This window comes from Temnothorax nylanderi, unplaced genomic scaffold (assembly GCF_030848795.1).
Source record: "Temnothorax nylanderi isolate EJ_2023f unplaced genomic scaffold, tnyl_v1.0 TNYL_tig0306_pilon, whole genome shotgun sequence".
Classification (NCBI taxonomy): domain Eukaryota; kingdom Metazoa; phylum Arthropoda; class Insecta; order Hymenoptera; family Formicidae; genus Temnothorax; species Temnothorax nylanderi.
In genome coordinates this window covers 22,421-45,419 of record NW_027249368.1, presented here as the reverse complement: position 1 = coordinate 45,419, position 22,999 = coordinate 22,421, and the positions used below count along the sequence as shown (strand labels likewise).

At 35.6% G+C, this 22,999-nt stretch overlaps 1 protein-coding gene across 4 annotated transcripts in view; it reads right to left on the bottom strand.

Annotated features, from left to right (window-relative positions):
• Positions 1–22,560, bottom strand: part of Cnn (phosphodiesterase 4D interacting protein centrosomin) — a 33,918-nt gene extending 11,358 nt beyond the window's left edge. The window contains exons 1-3 of one of the 4 annotated variants that reach the window (XM_071719676.1): positions 22,345–22,560; positions 10,259–10,314; positions 145–413 (exon numbers count right to left, since the gene is read on the bottom strand). In XM_071719676.1, the coding sequence (XP_071575777.1) occupies positions 145–413; positions 10,259–10,314; positions 22,345–22,391 (372 nt within the window). In that variant the 5' untranslated portion in view covers positions 22,392–22,560. Of the gene's footprint in view, positions 1–144; positions 414–3,512; positions 3,720–10,258; positions 10,315–18,172; positions 19,227–22,344 lie in introns of those variants that run through there. The other 3 variants (XM_071719675.1, XM_071719677.1, XM_071719678.1) reach the window with 3 other exon arrangements.
• Between the last annotated feature and the right edge of the window lie 439 nt (positions 22,561–22,999).

The following is a 22,999-nucleotide window of genomic DNA, read 5'->3' as shown; positions in this document are numbered from 1 at the left end:
AAAGTGCGAAAGAACTACTGTGGAAAAATTTTATTCCACACGTTCAATTAATTCTTTCAAAAAGAATTGTTCTTCTTTCAATTATATCATCACATAGAAACACCTATATATATATTTTTTTTAGTAGATTGAATATTAATCAACCTTTAATTCTACGTTCGTTTTGATTACATCCTCGTCGGAGAAACTACTGATGCCATTTCTTGCCGGGTTTCCCTCCTCTAGCAGATAAATTCGCAACTTAAGCTGGAAGTTCTCCTTTTTCAGGTTGCTCAATTCATCCTCGTACTCCTTCATGGTTCTACCGTAACCGACTCCACCTCCACCGCCTCCTCCACCATCTCCTGATCGTGCCATCGTCGTTCCGTCTTTGTCCTCGGAGGAATTTTCACCATATGCTCTTGTGTTTCCACCTGAAACAGATATTTCCTTGTCGATAAACTTAAATTCGTTAAATATATGTATATGCATACAATATATGCAATAAACTTTAGAACTTTACTATTAAATTATTAAACATTCTTCTGTAGATATAAATAATAATTTCTGCTCACACATGTATATTTAATTAATATTTCTTATATGTTTAAATAAACCTAAGTAGAATTATTATTTAATAAGCTCGTGTTTCTAACGTAATTTAAGACGTCACGAACAAATGGCTAAACTATAAATTATTTATACAATACGGTGTTCATATAATTATTGCTAACACATCTGTTGCTTCACTTATTCCTCGAATACATATCCTTTACGTTAAATTGCGCCGGCAATGCGTTTCCTGCACGCGGTACCTTAAAAGAGAGCAATGCGACGATATCACGTGCAAAGCTGGCGCGGGTAATCCCAGATTCGCCTTCATGCACAATTTTCTATCTGTCATTCGAATAATCACGAATTCCCAACTCTGACCGCATTATTTCCGACACGTGTTGATGGAATCCGTATGAATTTTGAGCAACCACGATATGCCACATGTGCCGCATTAAACCCGAAATTAATCATCTTGAAATACTCGATTTTCCTCGCTCGATCGCTCGATGTCGGAAATAAAACGATACAAATAAAAGAACATCATTCAGTTACTTTCAATGCCTACAGTTTTTTACGAAAATATTCTCTAAAAAAATATATTATTTCCTAACAAAATATTTCTTAAAAATATAATACGAACATTCTTAAGCTATTATTTTTATAAATTTTAAACAATTATTGACATATATTTATTAAACGCTTGTCTGGGAAATTATTTCAAAAATAGCACGTGCTTCCAGTGCGTTATCAATATACGAACCTTTCATCTGATTAGCAATCTATATTTTTGTTTCATAAAAACACTAGTTTATTATTTATATTCCCTGTACAAATATAATTTCTTTTTCATTCCATGTACACAATCTATTAAAAGTTCAGGGATTGATTTATTTCCGGACGCAATAACGGAAACTATATAGTTAATATGAATGAAGCCTACTGAGTCCACCATATGTTTTTTCGTCGTCATCGACTCGGTAGTCGTGTGCAGTGCGCGTTTAAAGTTTGTCAGATATTTTTGCGTTGTCACAATTTTCGAAATAAAACAGAGCCGCAATAAAGTTTTGCTTTAAATGTGAAAAAAAACTGCTACCGAAAACGTACAAAATGATGAAAATTGCATATGGAAATGATTGCCTGGCTCGTAGCAAGATATTTCTGTGAAACTCACGATGTTGATCGCTTTTTCGACTCGCAAGGGATTGAGAATTCGTCCTGCTAGGCCGGACTATTAACCTTCCTGTTAATGAACGAATAATCGGATGATACCCAAAGACTTAAATGTTAAAAATTTTTATATTAATTCGCGAATTGTTTTTTGACGCTTCAGATCCCCATCCTTGATGTAATAATTATAAGAAACAATTTTCAGTAGATTTTATGTTGATATCAATTTTACCTTTGTTGCTTGATATCAATTCAGCACGGTCGCGTCGCCACGAAGTCGAATTGTACGTCATTCGATATATGAGTCCTGGGTACTCATTGATATTTTGTGAAATGTTGACAACACGCAGGTACGTGAGTACCCGGGTACCCATATATTGAAGAAAAGGTGAAAAAAATGCATTAATAAAAGGGTCAGTGGACCTTTTGAAGCGAATTCGCCCAGTCAGACCGGATTTGTAGTTTACCAATCGGGAGAGTAGTTCTTCCTGCTACTTGACAAAAATGCTCCGACTCATTCCTCGCTGATTGTCACTAGATTTTTGTCTCAAAAATCGATTACCGTGATCACATCCCCATCGCACTAGCCGGATCTGGCCCCGGCTAACTTTTTCTTATTTCCAAAGCTGAAAATGGCCCTCAGAGAAACTCGTTTTGAGAATGTGCAGGCAATTCAAAGCAGAGTGACAACGATCCTAAACACAATTCGAGAAAGAAGACTTTTACACAACTTTTCAGAGCGGTTATAGGAACGGTGCCAGGCATGTGTAGAGAGGCAAGGGATGTATATTGAAAATTAAAGAATAAAATTTTGTCTATCTATAAAATTCGATTTTTAATAGCATCACTCCCCGAACTTTTTGAACAGTGTATAATATAACATAAACAATTCTTATAATTTGTATATGTATTTTAAATAAATCACACACACGTTATGCTATTTTTAGAATATTCTTCAGATAAGCATCTGTCGAATCAATCAGTCTATTTTCGGTCTGTCTAGGCAGATCTAACCGATGCCAAATCCAACTCACAAGATCGAGCGGCGCCGTTGCCATGCACCTTTAAAATTAAATTATTTTGGCGCATCATCGAGCGCCAAAAAGATTCTTTTTTAACACTCTCGGAGCGCAAACATCCAAGAAAATCTAGCGCATATATAACTAACATATTTTTCCCATTACACTTTTAAAGAGAATTCAACATTTATATATCACTTTCTATAATAATAAGTATTGCTATATCCTTTATATTTTTTATAATCCAATTATTTTTTTAAATTATTTTTAACGTAATAAATAAATTTATTAATTTTAGAGCACGAAAAGAAATATATTTCAAATGCAAATAACAAGTTTGGCTTTAAATAACAAGTTATTTTTATCTTACGTTAAAAATAACTATTACAATTAATAAACTGCGTATAAAAATTTCTCTACGGTCTAGACCAGATGTAAGTGGTCGGTAGTGGGCTCGCACATTCAGCTTTGAAAGAGTTAATGATCGTTTTCTTCTCTCTTTTCTTCTCTTCGTTCTCTTCAAAGAGAAGATACTATTGCATCTTTAGAGCTATCCTCATTTGTCACTTGCTAGTAATTGCTATAGCAAACAGAAAGCAAACAGTCGCGCTACAATTCGCTACACAGTGTCTATGACTTGATCGCATCAATTTATCAATGTATCATTAACAGCAATCGCAATCACAAAATCGGGATGAATCAATATTCAGTGCACGTCTCACGCTCCACAACGATTCAACTCTAATCAGCAATAATATATTGATATAGATTAGTCTTCAACATCTAGCATACCGAACGTGATTTCGATCCTTACTGGCTCGCTCTCGAGATTCCCTGGGAGAAGGAAAGATCAGCTGCGACCTACCGCATCCCATTCCACGAAAAGCGCGTTTTTGAAGTCGTTACATTTTTAAACGTAGCGAAATCGCGAACAGGACCGAGCGGGACATCTCGCCTCACCACAAAGGAGACTCACACGACGGCTGCACAAACACTAACTGCGACAGAACAACAAACAGCACCGAAGACACAAGGCTATAACTTGTGGTTAAAATTATATTCTAAATGCGCGTTTGAGGTGTCGTATAGATGGATTTCACGAAGGTCGGACGTCCACGTGCGTTTTCCAATTGATCGCCTCTGAAACGCGTGAATGAAATATCCTGCCCTTTAACTCGCGATAAACTGCTTTGGCATTTAAGGGATAATTCTCACAAATTTGACATTTTCTACAAATTTTTATTAATTTTGCGATACAAAGAAATCTGCAAATATAAATAAGTAAAAAAAAAGAAAGTTTTTAAAAGACTTATAAGAGAGTAATTTAAATCATTTTATGTGTGAAATTTTTGTATTCCTGTATTTTATTAATTACAGCAATATTTTATATTACAGTGATAAAAGATTCTGTTATATCTGCTCAGGATTGAAAATAAAAAGTTAAGAATAAAAAAATACCAATTCTGCAGTAAATGCCAGAGCATATAAAGCAATTTAAAATGTTTGCATGTATATATACGCGGTTCAATAATCGCAAGTTTGCGACAAATCTATATTGAAATTAGCTATGTACAAGCTATGTAGACGTGATGGTCATTCTCCGGTGGAACACGAATGATTCATCTTGCCTAATTAACGATGTACAGGTTCTCCATACTCTTCGTAGCCAAAATATCATGCTGTCGCGTTGAATAACAGCTGACGAAGATTATCCGCTGCAGCATCCTAATTCTAATTACGTCTTTTCGTTAAAGTCCGATTCATATCATATTCATTGTACCTACTGTACTATGAGAATAAATATTACATTCTTTGAAATATATATTCCATACAATATGCAGAAATATGAACGTATAAATAAAACAAAAGAAAATAACTTTTCCAGACAGATTTTTTTCCTCGAGGCAAGGTATTTTTACGAGTGCGAGGACTTCGTTATGGGCACAAAAGTTAATACAGTCGTAACGTCAAGCATAAGTTCGTTTTTCAGCTGTCATTGATGGGGAGGCCATCGCGTGTCTTAATAGCCGACGTAAAAAGCCTGGGGAACTTAAAAGAGCAGAAGAGACGCGAAAGCTTTGTGCGCCCACTAAAACAAATCTATTTCCTGTCTGGTCGGTCGGTCGGTCGGCCGTGTTGTTTTCGCAATGGGCGATTTTCGGCAGAAATGCAACTGTAATATCGATTCGCCAGCGAGTAGATGCCGCGAAGCGAGAGAGCGAGCTCACGTATTTATAGATGACACATTTAGGCCAGAACGGTTTAAACTATCTTTATTTTGGCAGGTCAGCCTCCGCGGGCCTCCACTCGTTGCTCTCTCCAGATCTCCGATCTCTGGTCAGTCCCCGAACGGCAATTAAAATCTCAACCACCGACCAAAGACCTACGCTGCTCCTGATTTCGTCTCGACGAGAATATTTATGAAAGCGAATGCGCTGTATCTCATCACTTTTGTTATTCTATTTTAGAATTCTAGACTATTGGTCCAGTAATAATAAACTATTAGTATCCTGATAGGAAAATCAGTGCGAGTTTAAATAAATTAATAGACTTTCTAGATCAAACACAGACAGATATTAAGCAAAATTAACCAAATTTATTTTACTAATTTTATAGACAAATTATATATAATTTGTCATAAAACAGCAAAATAAATTGTTATAATTATAACATAATTTAAGATAAAAAAACATAATTTTAAAAATTGACTATCAATTAAGTTTCATGAAAAAAATTTGCTTTTTTTAACGCGTTATTTGGGGTTCTCATACCGCAGTTTATACCTATTAATACATTACATCTGGCACATTACAATGGTCACATTACAATGTATATGAGTCATCCCACGTTACTATCATCCGCGAAATAGCTTCTTATTGAACGCTGGGCTTAGAACGACCGGCACTTCTCTCTCGTAAAAGCGCGAAATTGAAGCTGAGGCTTTGGCTCGCTCATCTCCGGGTAACGAGAAACGGGCCAATAATTCCTACGGTAGACCTGGATTAGAAACAAACGATATTGCCAATTTATTTCGAGAGCCCGGCTACTAGTAGGGCGCGACGCCACGTGTTAGTGGCTCGACGACACTCGATGTGTGACACCCTACCAGACTAGGCGTCTGCTTATCGGCAGGATGTGATAGCAGAACGTGAAATCGAGTTCATCTCACGATCAGTCAAGAAATGAATTTTACATGCGTGATTTCATAACATATTAGAAATACAAATCCTGTTGGAATACACGTCTGCATCGCCAAGCATGTGATGTCACGTTGAAAAATTCAGTATACATCAGGATATTGCATAACTCAAAGCGTCGTGTAGAATAATCAAGAGAGGAAAGCTTGTACTAGGAAGAACAGTTCAGTTTTACATTTCAGATTATTTTCTGGAAACAAACATTTGACTTCTCGATTTTTTAATGTTGTTTACTTTTGTATTTTATAACTTAAACATATCCATATTATTATCATCATTATTATAACTGGGTCCAGCCGTCACTTAACGAAATCTGATGAAAGTATATTAAAAGAACTCCTATAGGAGTTCTTTTAATACTAATGCTCTCGCAGTTTTCCAAATTAATACATTGTAAAAATTCATGAAGTATTTTAAAGAATTTATATTTATGCACGATACAGAATATAACAAAAAATATAAAACTTTGCGCTGAGTATCCAATGATAATAAGAATTATATGCTCTCAAACATAGGAAACCATTTTTCTAATTATAAACAATTAAAAATAAAATACTCTTTCTGCAAGTTAAACCACAGGAGGCTGCACTGAGAGAAAGGTTTTGTTACTATGTGAACAACCAACATATTTTTGCTGCGAGAACTAATTAATTTTGCAATAATAACAAAACTTTGCTGTAGCAACAAAAGTTTTGCTATTATTGCAAAATTAATTAGCTCTCGCAGCAAAAAATGTTGGTTGGTCACATAATAACAAAACCTTTCACTCAGTGTGGAAATATAAATGCGGAATTATATTTTTCTCCTGTGTTTCAGAATTAAATACATCACGCTCTACTGTCTCGCTACTTCGTTTGTGCCGTTCGAGTGGTTCTTCTTCCCCTACCACGTCGTCACGAACACGCTTCTGGACCCCCGAAATAAATGCTCGCTTCCTGTAACGCGAGATCGCGGCAGACATTTTTCAGACAATGATACAAACAATCATTTCGGTCGGAATTAGAAGACTAGCTAATGTTATTAATTACATCCATATCCTAATTTCGTTTGGCGACATGCAACTCGACCTTGACCATTTTACCATTTTAGATCCCCTCGAGAACCGAATCAAAGTGCGGATGTGGTCCAATTGATATAATTTAAGCACTGCTAGATTCTTACGATGACGTGGAATAAATCATGAAATTTGGGTCGAGCAGTTATGCTCTTTCAAACCCTTTAAATCTGAAACATTTGAGATAAAAACTTTGAGGATCACATAACCTAACCAGGATATATTAATATCGGCAAATTTTCGATTATATCATTGACAAAAATTAACAACAGTTCATTGAATTATTTAATTAAGATTAGTGCCTTCTTATATAGTATCCATAAATTTTAATCAAAAGATTAAATCCATATGAGAAAAGATCAAATTAAATCACTGAATTATTAAAATAATTTATATTGATCATTAAAATTCATATTGTATTGCTAAATTTATCTCTGCTAGTATACTTGTAACTTTAAAAATTAATCTTGCAGCATATACAATTTACATTACAGTGTCCCAAGTTTTCTGTATACATCGATCTCTAGGCCAACTCTTACCAAGCAGATTCTCCGAAAGTGACGGTCTTCTTGGACAGATTCGCGAACGAGATCGCGGAAGCGTAAAAATTGGCAGATAAGTACATTGTGCGAGACGCACGCGGTTACTATAGGGGAGACCGGGGCTAGACCGCTAACGGGGTAAATCCGCCAAATCAAATATCTCGGAACCTATATATTGTGCGAACTCGCTATTAACATTGTAAACGCTGCTTATGGTACCCATGTGACCAACGGAGTTTCGGCAGGTTACCTGCCGTGTTATGATTTTTACGGAGGCAAACGTGTTTTCGTGGTGAAAAGTGAAATTTTCTGCGCGTGGAAATTTTGTAATATCTGCAATAATATTTGCTCTCCAAATCTCGAGGTACGTGATTATAAATGCATGCTGATTATAAAGAGTAATGCATGCTGAACACGAATCCAGTGTAGATATCTAATATTTCATGGGCGATCAAACCTGAAACTGATTTATCCCGGGGGGGTGGCGGTTCAACCCCGGCATTTTTGAGATTTCAATTTTTGCACCGTTGTCGTTTTTTCTCTATACCGGTTAAACAAAGCGACGTAGATAAAAATTTCCTGTATAAATTTTGTAGCTAAAGGTTCACTCTTTACAGTGGTATACCACATTTAACTACAATTATTTATTTTGTTGTTAAAAATCGGCACCGAAAAAAAACTAACGGTCTAGCCCCGGTTACTATACCTACTCGTCGTTCGCTCGAGTAAAACCGCGAGCGAGAAAGTTCGTTGGCCTCACACCACGGCGTGAGATACAATTAGGCGGCCACGGTGTCACGTGCTTACGTATATCTTTCTTTTTAATTAAAAAGTATAAATAAAAAATGAGCTTTAGCTTCCGCTATCCAGATCAAACACGCGTAACACGTAGATCTTGTTCCTGTTCTCATTCTTCTCATTATTCTTAAATTAGGTTGCATCTTGCATCATACTTCACTTTCCCTCAAAAGTTTATCGCACTATGGCTCACAAAATATCTCTATATATAAAAGTGTATAATGCGCAAAGGTATATGAGTATTTGCAGTGTATTGAGTTCGGGTCCGTGGGTTCGCTAACAATATAAGCCTATAAATGACTGTGCGGGACAGTTATCCTTGCGGGGGGATGCAGGATATTCTCCCTGATCCATACACAATACGGAATCTCCGTATAACAATGCCGAACAACCGCTGGCTAACGGCGGAAAATGCAGATCATGCGAATGGGAGTAACGAACTGTATACCGCGGCACACAAATTAGCGACGACCTCCTATGCATTTTCACGCGGCCTCTGAACGGACGGATGCAAATGTTCGTTGTTTGAGAGCGGATGGGAAGTACGGAGAGGATGTATGCGTTATCTTGAATATGGAAACTGGAGATATTATACTCATCCCAAAATTATTCCAATTAGAAGAAAGATTTAGAAGAAAGATAATGCATCTTAATACCGAGGTTATTCTAAATTTAAAAAATCCATTCGCGTCTGATCACAAAAGGTATTTAACGTGTGGGCTGAGAAATGCGCTTTATGGATTCTGCGTCGAAAATAGTTTGTTTGTGTTGGACGGGCAAAGCGCGCCGATCAAAAATTTGGGTATTAAACTCGTGAAATTCAATTGTTAGGTAGAAATGGTAACATGTACGAAAAATATTTGTAAATTAAGAATGATCTGAGTTTTCGAATTCTATTGCTTCCGACAAAACTTTAATCTACATTTATTTTCTCTGTAACTATATATTTGCTTTGCCTAATATTTTTTAGTAAAAATTGATTGGAAAATTTGACAAATTTCCTGTTTAGGGAGTTTCAATTAAATTCCAAGAGTAGAAACAGATAAAACTTATCTATTAATAAATTCTGAATTTTTTTAAAGAGACTATTTAATTAATGATTAAATTATTATTACAAAAAAATGTATATAGAAAATAACAAACACCATAATTTGCTGTTAAATAACAAGGAAATGTATGTATTCTTGTAGAGATAAATGCCTATCAAAATAGATTAACTCTAATATTTCGCGATCGGGACAAATTGTAGCTATCTAGGAGCAGTATAATTGAAAGTGTGGTCAACAGCATCACATGCACGTTACATCTGCAACCATAATTGGAATAGAACCGGAGGGGGATTCAATTACTTAAGGGAAATGACCAATAAAGGTGGGCGTGCAGGGGAAAAAGCCACATAATCGAGTCACCCTATCGTGCTCTGCAATATCGATGACGACTCGCTCAAGAGGCGTACCGATCCGTCGAGATATCTGCCGATATATGATATAATCTCCGCTACAAGGCCGTAAATAATAAATACGAGTGTAATCGTTCGCTATACGATCGCTACGATCTTCTGCCTCGCCTTCGCCTTTATAGAGCGTAAAATTATATCCGGCTATTCTTAGGAACGCTCTTCCCGGCGAAAGAAATATTAATTGTACGCATCATCGAAGAAGCACGACACACACAGATAACAGAAGAGAAAATTTAAAAGATTTAATTATCTGATCTTGAACTTTGCTTCTTAGATTTATAATTATTTCTCCTCTTTCTCATTTAAGCTTTATTTTTATTTTTATCTTATCTCAAATATTAAGGATTTTATAATTGGTTATTATTAATTGATTAGTGCGATATAAATTTATTATGCTAAAGATGGCATAATATTATTGTATCAATAAAGATTTACAATTATATCGCGTTACTTAAGTTTAACAAGATACCTATACAAATGTTACTCACCGTTCGTCAATGGCAGGGTTTGACTCAATGTGATATCCTGCAACGGCATATTGGTGCTGCAATAAAATAGAATATAGATAAAAAATTAGTCAGTATTATTCGATTATTAATATAGGTAAAACATCTTATAATTTTGATCATAATATAAAATATAGGGGAGACCGGGGCTAAAAGGTCAACGGGGTTGAAGCGTCAAATCAAATATCTCGGAACCTGTATATTGTGTGAACTCGCTATTAACATTGTAAACGCTGCTTATGGTACCCATGTGACCAACGGAGTTTCGGCAGGTTACCTGCCGTATTATGATTTTTACGAGGGCAAACGTGTTTTCGGAAGGTGAAAGTTACATTTTCTGCGCGTGGAAATTTTGTAATATCTGCAATAATATTTACTCTCCAAATCTCGAGGTACGTGATTATAAAGAGTAATGCATGCTGAACACGAATCCAGTGTAGTTTTTTCATTATCGTTGATGTCTAATATTTCGTGGGCGATCAAACCTGAAACTTGTGTTTGGGGCTAATCGGTCAGTAAGCAGTCCAGATGCATTTCCAAGGCATTTCCAGGCTCATTGCATATGGAATATGGATGAGACGGGAATTACAACCGTTCAGACACCGAATAAAGTCATCGGACGTCGAGGAGTGAAACAAAGTCGGGCGAGTGACTTCTGCGGAAAGAGGAACCCTCGTAACTATTTTTTAATAATGTTTTGCATAAAAATTTTAAATAAATTTTTATATTTTTCTCTTAAAAAACAATTATTAAAATGTATCCTATCATTTTTCAGGATTAGATGTACGTATATGTATTGAAAATGCAGTGTGACGTTTAAACCCCGGCATTTTTGAGATTTCAATTTTTCCACCGTTGTCGTTTTTGCTCTATACCGGTTAAACAAAGCGACGTAGACAAAAATTTCCTATATAAATTTTGTAGCTAAAGGTTCACTCTTTACAGTGGTATACCACTTTTAACTAAAATTATTTATTTTGTTGTTAAAAATCGGCACCGAAAAAAAACTTGACCTTTTAGCCCCGGTCTCCCCTACAGTAAAAAGTAAATCTATATGGACATTTCTTTATATCAATTTCTTATAAATACTAAATGATTCTAATGCTTAACACGTGCAAAAGAGTGTTACTGAAAAATAATCGTATGAAAAGAACAAATTCCATACGACAAATAACTTTAGCGTTATTGATGGAATGGAATGTAATGAACTAATGAAAAACGGTGAATGAGTATCTATTTCCGGAATAAAACCAAAAATGGTAAGAAGATACGTGCTTCTGGTGAGATATAACGAGGACCGAATTAGATAAAACGTTTGAAAAGGATCAAAGTGAGCATCGAGGGTTCTATTTTCAGGACTCCGACTGGGACGTTTAAAGCCAAAAAACTGACATACAAAGCCAGCATCGACACGTAAGCGAGTGGACAATGATTTACAGGAGCACGAAGAGCGCGAATAAAGCTTGCCTGCCAATATTATTAATAGTACGTTAGTTATTAATAGTCCTACAATTTTTCGAAATATCGCGCTCGCAACTTTTTATGATGATTAAAAATTTAAAAGTAATGTATTGTCATGTATTAAACTTATTTATATATAATTGCAAGAACTACAATGTATACATAATCGTGTATGAAGGAATTTTAATGTAACATTTTTCGTTACAAACTATTTTTAAAAATAAATAATTCATAATTTATATTATTAGTATTTGATTAATCTCACATTATATTCTTCTGTAAATATGTATTTTCCATGATAATTGGTAAACGTATATTATTTTTATCAACTGAATAAAATCAATTAGATAATTGTTAAGTATTTATGAGAAAAAAACTCTGACGCTAACAAAATATTTCCATCAAAAGTTTTCAGTATGTAATAACGAAACGTAACAAGTCATTTTCGTAATGGATGCAGAACAGAGCCTATTGTGTGAAATTAAGTAATCGTTTATGCGGAATTTATTTCGTCCGGGCCTGCCAAGCTCTGCCTAGAAGTCATTACTGATACAGTTTAAGGTGACGCAGTGTTTGCTACGAGAGTATATTAATTCACTGCAGCCGAGCCGTCTCGCAGCTCTTTCGGGCGACGAAAGAGCGGCAGGGTTTCCAGTAAGGTTTTATTTAGATTTCACGTAAATTCTATTTCTCTCTCACTCTCTTCAGTTCGTCTTCCGAAACGTGAAATGGATAATTAATCTACGCTTCGCGTCCTTTACGTTATACTGCATGACGAATCGCACCAACGAGCCGATGTACGATATCCAAGAAGAATATGCGAGATATGTTCTAAAATTGGTAATATAATTGTCTTTGAAGAGATCGTAAGAGTAGCTAAGAATTACAACAGTTGAATAACGCGGTTAAAAATAAATTTTTTTTAAATTAGACTTATAAACAAATAGAAGAAAGTGGGGCAAAGTGGGCATGTAGAGGCAAAGTGAGCACTTGCAATAAATTTTTATGTATTATTATAAAGTTGTAATAATTGCATTTAAAACTTCTATTGGAATGTATAAGATAATGATAATAAAAATTAAAAATTACTTCGTTTTATAATAAATACATAAAAATTTATTGCAAGTGCTCACTTTGCCCCACTCTCCCCTACAGACCGTGAAACCTTCCCTTTCAACGAGATGCGTGTGCTATGCTTTACAGAAATCCGCAGTAATTTCAATCTCTTAATGCTAATACTTTTCGCATTAAAGATTAATACAATAAATCATTTAAAGAGCGATGACTAAATACAAAAATTTTATTTAAAAAAAAATCAGTCGAAAATTATTAAAAAATCTATATATTGCTGTATATGTACTTCGATAGTTTAATATACATTACGTCCTACCGTTGCGAAAGATTAATCATACCTATTCTATAGAGAATCTTTATCATAAGATGAATATTTATACTATAATTTTGCAATGAGAATAATTACTAATGTAGATCTTAAAATATAATGAATACCGAATTACGGTGTAAAAATGACAGTCCATCACGGAATAAAGTACATAAAAATCTAAAGCACATAAGATTCCGTCATTCGCGTAAACAGGAAGAACAAATCCAAATAGTAAATACATGATAATATGGGTGTGAAATACAAGCTAAAAGCACACAGTGACACAGAATCGATAAGAGGACTCACGTTGTCTTTGCTTACAGAATTTTTAGAAAATTAATTAATTGATTTGGCGTTATTTATATCAAATAGTTTATTTGAGAGCTTGTTCTGTAAATATATATAAACCTGATACGAAATTTTCATTGAGAAAAAGCTTGCTGAATATATAAACTTACCTTTCGTTAGACTTAGGTATATATAAACTTCTTAATCTCAATCAGGAGATAACACACAGACTATTTATCGTAAGAGAGCTTCATGTTTGACTGCGCGAGTCACTTTGATATCTCGTCAAACCTCTATTTATTTATCATAGTATTAGGTACAGTATAAAATAACTAACAAAATATGTTATTTTTGTAACAACGACTTTCTTCCAATTAGAATTTTTTTCGGTAAAACTATACAAAGTAATTAATTGTAAAGTAATATCTTCTTACATTCACAGATCATTAATTTATAATTATTTTATAAAAAATAAATTAGATGTGATAATAAAGAAATGCAAGAATTGAAAACGTTACGAGGCAGTTATAATAATTAAAGAAGATAAAATAAATTAGAAATAATCTATAAAAAATGTGTAAAATACAGGTCTCAAAAGTTATCTTAAAACTGAAGAAATTATTTATTAGTTATTAAATAATTTTCAATATTCTCTATCATATATTCTTATTTGTTCCAAAATAGTTTTAAAAAATAAAAAAAAACTAAAGAATTATAAAAATAATAAGCCAATGTTTAAAAAATCGAAAGGCGTTACTTAAGCACGATTTAGTATACTAATATTACTTGCAGATTTCTATAAGAATAGTTCTTAATATCTTATGTACAAAACCATTCAATTCCTCTAAAACAAAGAACGGCAATTTACAGATTCTTTTGCGAAGCGTCTACCGAATCTCGTAAGCTAGAAATAACCGCGCCATGGGAAGCGTTCGCGAATCATAACGCGCAGTAGGATCCGTGCAAAGAGTATCGCGTTTCGTAGTAAAGGCAATATTCTAAGAGAAACACACGGTCGTAATATAGGGCCGTGACAAAATGTGCTCAGGAGCATTAAAGATCACGATGCGAGAAGATCTATAATGGGTATCACGGAAAATGTACACTTTCCCCGAAGAGCGAGCCTCTCGAGTCTAATCTCAACTAGAATCACAGCTGCTATACAATTGGCAACATATATATAATTGCCAATTACAAAATCTAAATTAGATTTACTCTACAGATACACTATTAGATATTATACAAATAAAATTATTGTGAATTATTTATATTATAATATTGATTACTATATGGCAAGATTCTTGTGCAGATTATAATGTAACAATACTAAGAAAATAGCTTGCATTTACAAAGCATATTGGGTGTGTCGTATTCGTGTATAATCAGGTTATAATTAGAAGATAAAAGACATGTGGTAGACATAAGGAAGGTAATGTCACAATTTCATATGGTTTATACGTAAGAGAGAATTCAAATGTACGTATATACAAATAGCGCATGTGTCGTTCGTAATTACTTGTACTCGTGCTTATTAGTGCCTTTTCCGCGAAAATATTCATAGAAGTTATTTTATGCGTCAACATTATCATATATTTTAAAATCCAAATATCTATTGGATATTCTATTGGATTTTGATAATTGACCTAGATGTTAAAGAAAATTAAATAATAAAATACGATAAAATAACTAAATAGTTAAGGTGATAAAGTGTAACAAAGTAAATTAATGGAATTTAAAAAAAAAGTCTACATATTTCTACTTTAAATATCATAAACTTCTATTTATTTTTATTTCTGTATCTATCCCACGTTAAAAACTTGTTGTAATAAAAACAGCCTGCATGGGATAAAAGATTAAGAAGCAAATAATGGCGCGAACATAAGTATAGATTATTTTGGAATGACATAATATTCAAGCTATTTTTGTAGGCCTCTAAAAAACAAATCGGATCTTATTTCCTCCTATACTATGTTGCGGTAAGCAAAACGCAAATGTGAGTGCTATAGGCCCGAGAAAAATAGAACTTTTATCTTATTTCCTTATTGTTATAACATATAAATATTTTCTCTAAAATTTTAAATGTGTTAATTTTAAAAAAATTATTTAGTTATCTGTAAACGATCATTAATATTCCAGCAGTATATTTAAATATTACAATTGTGTATATATACATACTGTACATCATGATGAAAAGAAGATCAATCCTATTGAGTTATCAACTCAGGAAATTTTCCGACTTGATAATTGAGTTCTCTTTAACACATGCCCAAGCAGCGGATGCAGAGAACACGTGCACAACTGGCGGCTTTTCGACTTTACCCCTGCGTGCATCCGACACCGTTATATTAAGCACTACCCTTACACCAGGTTTAACCATTCCGGATACGGACTTCTCAGAATTTTACAGTTCTACCGGGGACACGCGTGTCGGATGACGTTAAAGGGTCCCAAAGACAAGTGCAAGGCGCGCGTTATGCGATAACACAGCATTAAGCAGTTCGTTCACTGTTGTAATTATACGCGTTGCGTGAAACGATATGATTCACTTGTGTGCTTTTGTATGACATATTGTGAGGTGATTCAAGTTTAGATTACGGTGAAGAGTGAAACAATCTGTCGAAATTTAATTCCGATTTTTCCAAAATTAATATCTTTTGCTGCGAACTATATTCAACTATATATGAAAAATGTTACCATTACTAGAGCCACCATTGTATTAGAGAAAAAATATCTTGCTAATGTAAATAATTTTAATTATTTTCAATTTAATCTTACTTAATTTTATTTAACTTCATGTATCTGATTTTACTTTGCTTAATTTAAATTTAAAACTTTGCATATCTTCTGCATGTCATCGTTTCAGAATTTATAACAATATTAATAGGACGTTCGTAATACAGATAAAATTAACCTTTAGAGGCCGAAAAATTTTTTTTTTTTACTATTTTTCCCTTATTTAACACACCAAATTTTGTGTTTTTTGGGTGGTCGATATTTCGACCACCCCCGGCCTCTAAAGGTTAAAAATCAAATATATTTAAAAAAAATATGCGACATATTAAAATGTGAGTTTTGTTAAAAAAATGAGTAGCAATTCGTAACATTTGTTTGTTGATCCTATTTAACAAATAGGATCTAGACAAAGGCATCGCTTGTAAGCACACGGAGAAGAGGAAGTAGTTGATGAAAGGGCGCACCATCAGTTATCATCGTCTGACAACATGGTGGATGTAACAGATAATCGATACGGAGTGTATAACAGTCGGTTGTAGCAGCAGCCACATGGACCGAAATGTGCACGCGTCTCAATCTTTGATACTAATAATTAGAACATTATCAAAAATAGATCTACAGACCATCTTATTAAGTGATTTACATTAACTTTCTCATCCTTTTTTAAATTATAAAAAATCTCTAACAGCAGAAGTCAAGAAAAGTGAAAGAATAAAACCCGAAAAACATTAAGCTAAAATTGAATCTATAATATAAATCATCGTCATTCATCACAGCTAATATTTAATATTAATATTATTAATAATGTTTTATTTAAGTTTTGTTGCAATATTAGAATATTCATTTAATAAACAACAGCGAATGTGATGTATTTTCATGCGAGATAATTCAGACTTTTGCTTGGGGTTATACATGTAACTATCACGTAGGTGTCAGCCGTGCAAAGTTTCCTCAATTAACGGTTCGTTAAACGAATTGACCGAGCAGTTAAATAATTAGCTGGATCCTGTCAGTAGGACTTTATTTACGATACGATGTCGCGACTATGTGCCCGTATGAATAAGTTATCCGCTGTCTATATACGTTACAATAATTTCGTTTTTTTTTAACTCAATGTTTTATTCAATTATTTGACTTCTGTGGGTGTCGAAACGAAGGGGTCTCTTTCGGGGTCATTGCAAGATATCGGAATAATACTTAAAGAGACCGCAAGTATGTAGATTAATGCGATGTATCTTGCCTCATGCATATGCACTATGCGATACAATAGCGACTGACAGACTCCTGCTTATGTACGGTAGAAAAAAATTATTACATTCTGAATGTGAAGTAAAAGTACCGCGATAATTTCTCAATAATTGGCCAATAATAATAAATCAAATAACAATCAAAATAATAATTATATTACTACGTCATAAAATCTCGTCAGATAATTTTTTAAAAAATATTTCCTGTATTTGGTACAAACGTAATCAAATTCTATGATGCACTATTAATTTTTATCAGACTATGCAAGTATATTAAAATAGACGCTAGCTACATGCACGCACGTTAAAGGATACGCGATAAAGAGCACAAAGAAGGCAAGATAGCGTCATTAATCTGCATTAACCTTTTTAACGCCGATAATACATTCGGCGCAGCGAAATTACCTATACCTATAATATCCATCGTTTTCGACAATAAAAACACGGTATCTTTAATTTTCTAGCGCGATAAATTGTTTCGAAAAATAAAATTTAATTTTTTTTTAATAAAAAAAAAAATTGTTTGCGAATACATTAATTAAATATTTGTAACATTAAAATTCTCTCTCTGCAAACATCGAATGTAAGTTACACATTTTTATAACTTAACGATAAGATACTAGGATGTGTTCAAATCATTGAGACAGATATATAGAAGCAATTATTGCAAAAATTTAAATAATAAAAATATAATATACCGAGACTTACTGGGCTGTCTGATTTCGATAATCAAAAGAATAAATCAATGATCAATCGGATTAACTACGTATATACGGCACTCACTTTCGAAAAGAATTATAAGGACCCCAGGCGCCGCCGGTCCTCGTGGACGGTACATTCTGACTCTGGATGGAATATCTGCAGCCACCGAGAAGCATATTCCGCAGCAATTCGGCAACGATCACGAGGCGAAAACACGTGATCTGTCCACGTGAACGTCACTAAATCTTCGACACTGTATGTCACGGTTATCGTTCGAGCCCCCAACCCTCCCCCCCCCCCAAAAAAAAATCTCGAAAACAAGATGAGACGCGTACCAATCAACTCTCCGCGACAAATACAATATCTTCTAAAATTCTAAAAATACTAACGTCTTTTATCCCTTAAAAAAAAGCAAACGACTCGGGGGACACGACAGTGTTCCTCGGGGGAAATCAGGTCCTCGTGGACCACGACGACGATCCTCCGCGACGATTAACCGCCAAAATCGCACTCACATCCTCGCGTAAATCCTCGAGGCATACCCCCCGACCCCTCTTCTCACCCTTTGTTGCGCGAGGGTCGAGCATATACAGCGAGTTCGGGATCGCTCTGCTCGAGAGGGGCGGCGGCGTTAGCGCGAACGTACTATGCTCCTCCGCGCGTAGCTGGACCGATCAATGGAATCAGCTCTCGCGCGAGATGACGCATCAGACAATTCCCCACGGACGTTATCCGATCTTGCGCGTGTCGCGTGACAAGAGCGAGATGTTCGCGGTCGATGTCACCGGTCGGCGATGATGATCCCGCGACGATTCGCGCCGATCTACACGATGGACCGCGGATCTCGTCGCGCGCGCGCGATCTTCCGCAAAGGGATGAAAATCCTTTCTCCTCGACGTCTCCGAGACGTGACTGTGACGTGACGAGGCCCTCGCTATCTTATCTCGACGAGATGATATCTCGGGCTGAACGCGATCCGCGCGTACGTCAAGTTCTGCGTCGTCAGTCGGTCCAACTCCCTTTACTCGAGCGCTCGGTGAATCCTCCGACGCACCACGAGGATCGTGTTACGAAACGTCACTCGCGCACCGCGCAACGCACCGAAAACGACTGACGGCGGGCAACACGAGTCGGGCAGAAATAGAGGAATGGAGGCGAGGGGCGCGGGGACGCGGGGGACAACAGGGGAAACGAGAGGGATGCGCCGTGTCGACCGTGGAATAACGAGAGGGGAGAGGAGCAAAAGGCAGCATCCTTCTCCGGCGTGGCGAGACTTCGGGGAAAATGCAAAATCTCTGAGGAACTTGAAAACTTGAAGAATGTGAAGTGGTCCTTCAGTGCCATAAATCTTAAATATTATTCTACGCATTTTTTTGTGTAAAAATAATGTTCAGCTTCTAGTTTATTTATCCCTTTCAGATTCTTCTTTAGATAAAATTCAATTTTAAAATATTTAATCTTTCAAATACTTGTTTCTTATTTTATATATATTTAAACACATGTACTAGAATTTTGACAGATATACTATTTTAATAACCAGCAATGTGGTCTAAATAATATTTATTTTGCAGATAATCAATTTTTTCTCGACAACTTCTTTTTCAAGAACGTTCATTATTTGTAGAATTTAAACTTATGTATATTTAATTATTTTCTACAAAGACAATAGATTAATGTCTGTTAAAGTAAATCGCTGCTCCTATATTTAGATAACAAAATAAATTACAATTTGTTCGTTCGGTGATTAAACGAATATTCGTAAATGTCGATCAAGAATACGATTTGTATTTATTACGAGTTTCCCTGTCCTTCTCGCCTTCTCCGTTATCGACGAATGTGTAAATCAGCACGCAATAGCCAATGTAAACGCCGCTACACCGTCAGATCAAAGAACGGAAGGGAAAAAGGGACTTCACGAGAGAGCAACGCACACATGCATGCGAGGAAAAGGGGGGAGAAACAGCGCGGGAGGACGAACGAGAGGGGCAGATGCGAAGGGCCCGGGCGGACTAACAGTGAATGACCAGAAGCAGAAAACGGGGAGTGCGGAAGGCCGTAAAAACAAACTCGAAAACGAATTTAACGTCGATCGAGGAGTCAGGGTTTCTCAGCCGAGCGATTATGACAATTTTGCAAGTGTGATTCTGCCCTAATAAAAGAAAAGGGCCGTATATCTGCAAAAATTCACATTTTGAGTCATAAATTGATTCTGACATTTTTCACTTCTCGAGGAATTCATTGGACTAAACAAAAAAACCGTAGCTACAACCGTTATATATAGGGTGGACAAAATAAAGCGTAACAAATTTTTATCTCCAAAAAAATATTGTTTCTAGAGAAATATGTTTCGAAATATTATGAGAAAATTTAAAATATCTCAGGAAATTCTTAACGAAAGAGAGCTTTAGTATAATGTCTTGAAAACGGCTCGACGAGATCTGCAACTTTTATCTTAAAGAAAAAATCAAATTCTATTTAAGAAATTAGTCGCCTTTAAAATTTCTTGAAAACGACGACATCTATGACATGACTCACATCGAAATGACGTGTCCCCCTTCAAACCAAATAACCTTTATTTGAAACATTTTTTTCTAGAAACAATATTTTTGGAGATGAAAATTCACGCTTTATTTTGTTCATCCTGTATAAAGGTATCACACACACACACACACACACACACACACTTCCCGTAACACCACTACTAGAAAACTGCAGATGCGGCAGTTCTATGATGAGTACACACAAGTATATCTAAGCAAAAATGCAGTAGCTGCTTTTCTTACATTCTACAATATAAATATTGTAATTTTAGCTTCACAGACTGTTTTTCTCAGTTTGAGGTTTTCGCATGGATACCGCACTCTTCCTTAGCAGGGCAAAATTGATGTCGAAAAAACGAGAATAAAACGTTATACAGGGTGTCGCGTCAACTATTTTTGTTCACGAAAGATTCTTAAAATTTTAATCGATATCTGTTGCTAAGATTTCTTGTGAGATATTTAATTACGAGAATTTCAATACTGTCAAGTGCATCCAAGAGCTCTTTCTCGTTAGACTTTTAGTGCTCAACTTCAATCATATCCCGATTAACTTAATCGGCGATTAATTTATCAACAATATTATTTCCTATATTATTTCGTCATACATCTAGATAGGTAGAGCTACCTATCTTTAAGATTAGATTAAAGACGACGAATTGTGTAAACTGTCAGAAATTTCGCTGTGAACGAATTTTTCCGGTTGAATTAATCTTTTAAATTAATAGGAATCTGATTGAGGTCGCCCTTGACGTTTGTGCCTGCTTTTGAGGCCGACAGACGAGCGCACAGACGAGAGATTGATAACCGCTGAGATATGTAAGATGATCCTTAACCCCGCAGGAAGATAACCACTGTTAAATGCAAACAGTGAGTGAATTCACGATTTTATTGTGGAATACATGTTGCGAATTACGTGACATGACGACGTCTGAATGTCACTTTACTTTCTTACGTTCCTTTCGTCAATGTGGATTAACTTTAATCTTAGTTCAACTTACTTTTTATCTTTCTTCAATTCTTAGAACTAGAAAAAGTTAAAAAGTAACGGCTATTTATGGATAAATATAAATAAATAATGGACAATTGTAATTCATATATAATTTAAAAAAAACTCGCTTGTAAGGATACTCGTGTCAGATAAAATTTGTTCGATTCTTTTGTTTACTTTTAATTGTTTTTTAAGGTAAACAAAAAATTATTTATAAACAAATTTCGAACAATCAAATGCCATATTAATTTTGTAAAAAATCACACTTTGCTTCCCAAGTAATCCCTATCTTGGATACGAAAGAACTTCTTGTAACTGTAACTCATCCATTCATACGAGGATAAAAAAAGATCTAAAAGGCGATAGAAAGACAAAGGGAATTCACAGAAAAATAACGTAATGGTCCAAAAAGCGACAGACTCATTAATATCGATTAGGCAAAGGCCGGGTGTTTTATAAACAATACGGAATACGGAACGCGGTGACGTCACTTATTATCGTAATTCACACGAGTAACGAGTCGAATCTCCGGTGCGTCTTGACAGAAACGGCATCGCACAGAGCAGCGGGAGGGCAGAAATATATGTGTCTATTTATATTTACAAACGCAGGGCTTCCACGTGCGAGTCGTAGCACTCGTAGCGAGCAAACGCGCGGAGGGGGTCGACGGAACAGAGGCGAAGGGGGATCAGAGAGTGTCGGAACTGCTAGCGTGATTTACTCACATGTCGAACTCCACTGTCGGTGCGAGCGTCTCCTCGAATTCCGTCATCGTTGAATCGTTCCGGCAGGCTCACCGCATCCTATCACACTGTATCCTGAGCGTCGAGACGCGTCACGCGCGTAGTCAACTCGGCGTCGCCGTTACTTTTCAAAACGATGCTTCGTGAAGCGGCCGCGCCATTTGTCGCGGCGTTCTCGGTTCTGCCAACCGTCCGTTTGTGGTCGCGCGGTCCTTCAGGTCTACCAATCGATTGAAATATCACTGCCCCTGTGTGGGCTCAGTCACAATGAGAAAAATAAGGAATAAGATAAAGGAATAAGGAAGGGCTCAGACACAATGAAAGGAATAAGGAACAAGGAATTAAACATAGAGAGAATCCCGTGTCTTGAAAAAAGAGAGAAGCTGTGTCTTGAGAAAAGATGCGACTACTATGTTTAATTCCTTGTTCCTTATTCCTCTCATTGTGTCTGAGCCCGAATAAGGGAATGTTGCATCTCACTTCAGTACATGTACATTAAAGTGAGATGCAACATGCCTTATTCCTTATTCCTTTATCTTATTCCTTATTTTTCTCATGTATCTCTGATCCGCAAACGCGATACGCCCTCTGGGAACAATGTAAAACGTGCACATGAACTACGTAGCCAATGTCCACG